General features: G+C 39.2%; 1 protein-coding gene across 2 annotated transcripts in view; it reads left to right on the top strand.

Moving 5' to 3' along the window:
* The first annotated feature begins 714 nt into the window (after positions 1-714).
* The window catches only part of LOC104986824 (solute carrier family 23 member 2-like), a 12,803-nt gene continuing 10,198 nt past the window's right edge, over positions 715-3,319 (top strand). For both annotated transcript variants that reach the window (XM_010837500.1, XM_010837510.1), the window contains exon 1: positions 715-896. In XM_010837500.1, the coding sequence (XP_010835802.1) occupies positions 837-896 (60 nt within the window). In that variant the 5' untranslated portion in view covers positions 715-836. The remainder of the gene's footprint in view (positions 897-3,319) is intronic.

Raw genomic sequence — 3,319 nt, 5'->3', positions numbered from 1 at the left:
AGATATCACTTTGCTGACAAAGGTCCATATAGTCAAAGCTATCATTTTTCCAGTAGTCATGTATGGATGTGAGAGTTGAACTATAAAGAAAGCTGAGTGCCAAAGAATTGATGCTTTTGAACTGTGGTGTTGGAGAAGACTGTTGAGAGTCTCTTGGGCTGCAAAGAGTTCCAGCCAGTCCATCCTAAAGGAAATCAGTCCTGAGTATTCATTGGAAGGACTGATGCTGTAGCTGAAACGCCCAATACTTTGGCCACCTAATGGGAAGAACTGAGTCATTTGAAAGACTCTGATGCTGGGAAAGATTGAAGGCAGGAGGAGAAGGGATAACAGAGGATGAGATGGTTGGATGGCATCACCGACTTGATGGACATGAGTTTGAGTAAACTCCATGAGTTGGTGATGGACAGTGAGGCCTGGCGTGCTGCAGTCCATGGGGTCACAAAGAGTCGGACATGACTGAGTGAACTGAACTGTACACGGCCTAATCTTATTAGCAGCCCCATGCTTGAGCCGTTGCTATAAAACTTCTCACCAAATCCCACTGGGTGGAGACACACAGTTTTCGAGGGTAGGAGCCACTGTGTTCCCCTTTGCCTGGCAAAGCAATAAGCTATTCTTTTCTACTTCATCCAAAACTCTGTCTCTGGGATTTGATTTGACACTGGTGCATAGAGGCCAAGCTTTTGGCATCAAAATGCACTTGATTCCTCTTGAAATGCTCAAACGTGTTTTTGTCTTTTTCCCAGCAGAGGGGTGATGGTGTGCTCAGCTCCCATGAAGGTGACCAAGGCAGCAAGAAGGATGGCCAGCTCAAGAGTCCCAGCAGCAGCCACATGGCTTATGGCATCCTGGATATCCCACCATGGTATCTCTGCATCTTCTTGGGGATCCAGGTAATGGTACACAGAAGCATTGGGTGCAAGGAGGCTCTGTCTCAAAAGGCACATCGACACACACGGGTCAAATTAGTCAAGATCTAACTTCAGTTGCTCATGTTTTTGGCTTCCATGCTGTTGACCTTTAGGGGACTCAAGGCTCCTCCAGGCTCTCTTTTCTCCCACGGAGTTTGGGGATGGGGGCAGGGAGTTAGGGGAAGATTCTCCCCCATGCTAAGCTAATAGGTCACATCAAGGACACCAACTGGGCCATTGTGAGTTTTGTTTTATTTTGTTTTACCAAGATAGCAATTATTATTTTTTTGGCAACAGCTGAAATGTTTCATAACCAGTGCTTGGGGAATATTGGAAAACAAGCATTGTCAAACATTTGTTGGAATGTTATCTGGTGCAACTTTTCTATTAACTTGTAAAACACATGTTATTTAACCCAGGCCCTAATGCTCAAGAATTTTTCTGTAGAGAATTCCCCAGTGATCCAGTGGTTAGGAGTCCATCATTTCACTACCAAGGGCATGGGTTCAATCCCTGGTAGGGGAACTAAGTTCCCACAAATCGAGTGGCATGGCCAAATGAAACAAAAAAAAATTTTTTTAAGAATTTCTCTCTAGCTATGCTGGCAAGATGTGTTAAGATAAGTACAAAGTGGTTCTATTGATTAATCGTAAAATCACAACAACAAACAAAACCCGGAAACACCCCCAAAATATCCATCTTAGAGAACTGTGGTATATTCTAACAAATAATTTTTTAATGTAGCTGTTAGAAAGAGAAGGATATATTTACCTTGCAGTTAAAAAATGATCACCAACATAGATTAAATGAAAAAAGTCAAGTAAATAACTGTGTATAGTGTGATTTTTTTTATGTTAAAGACTAACAAACAAAAATAGAGATAGAACAGCAGAAATAAGTATATGTAGTAATTTTTGCATGTTTTCAAGGAATCATAAGAAACTAATAGAGGTATTTAACCTTGGGTTGAGGAACTAGAAAAAGGAAGGGAGCTTTCAACTTTTACTATTTGTTTTGTAACTTTTTGTAGCTTGAATCTTTAATCTCATAGATGGATTCATTTTCATTTTCATCCCAAAATGTTCAATGTGGAATATCAGGGATGGGATATACTTTTTTGTTTGCTTCCTGGTGCTTTTCCACAAAAGAAGAGAAGCAAATGGATTACTATTTTTAAAAATATTATTGTGAGCCAATAAAATGGATAATGTAGATACTTCATTATGAAAGGGTGTTGAATTTTGTCAAATGTTTTTTTCTGCATCCATTGGGGTGATAGGATTTTTATTTTTCATGTTATTAATATGGTGTATCATATTTACTGATTTGTATGTATTTAACATTCCAGGGACAAAAATCCTACTTAATCATGGCATATGGACCTTTTAATGTACTGTAGAATGCTATTTGCTAGGATTTCATTGAGCAGTTTTGCATCTATATCCATGAGGGATATTGGCCTGTAATTTTCTTTCCTCGTAGGATCTTTATCTTGCTGTGGTATCAGGGTTATGTGAAAGTCGCTCAGTTGTGTCTGACTCCTTGCGACCCCATGGACTGTAACCTGCTAGGCTCCTCTGTCCATGGGATTTTCCAGGCAAGAATACTGGAGTCGCTTGCCATTTCCTTCTCCAGGGGATCCTCCCAACCCAAGGATCAAACCTGGGTCTCCTGCATTGCGGGCAGATTCCTTACCGTCTGAGCCACAACCCCATCAGGGTTATGCTGGATTGTAAAATGAGTTTGGGAGTGGTCCCTCCTCTTCAATTTTTGGAGGAGTTTGGGAAGGCTTGGTGTTAATTCTTCTTTAGATATTTGATAGAATTTGCCAGTGAAATCATCTGGTCTTGGGCTTTTCTTTGTTGGGAAATTTTGATTACGGTTTTAGTCTCCTCACTAGTCATTGGTCTGTTCATATTTTCTATTTCTTCATGATTCAGTCTTGGTAAATTGTGTCTTTCTAGTAATCTATCCATTTCTTCTAGGTTATCCAATTTCTTGGTGTGTAACGGTACTACTGTTTTATGGTACTTTGCATTTCTATCGTATCATGTCTCATTTTATTTGAGTCCTCTCTCCTTTTTTCTGAGTTTAGCTAAAGGTTTGTTTACCTTTAAGAAGCTCTCATTTTGTTGATTTTTTCCTATTGTTTTTCATTTCATTTATTCCTGTTCTGATCTGTATTTTTTCCCTCTCTTCTAACTTGAGACTCAGTTTGTTCTTCCTTTTCCAGTTCTTTGAGAAATAAAATTGTTTATTTAAGACCTTTTTTCTTTCTTAATGCAGGCATAGATTGTTATAAACTGTCCTCTTAGAACTGCTTTTGCTGCATCCCACTAGTTTCGGTATGTTGTATTTCCATTTTCATTTGTCTTAAGTTACTTTTTATTTCCCTTTTGATTTCT

Source organism: Bison bison, unplaced genomic scaffold (genome assembly GCF_000754665.1).
Source record: "Bison bison bison isolate TAMUID 2011002044 unplaced genomic scaffold, Bison_UMD1.0 scf7180017845857, whole genome shotgun sequence".
NCBI lineage: Eukaryota > Metazoa > Chordata > Mammalia > Artiodactyla > Bovidae > Bison > Bison bison.
Note: the sequence above shows the minus strand (reverse complement) of the source record. Positions and strands in the feature narration are given on the sequence as shown.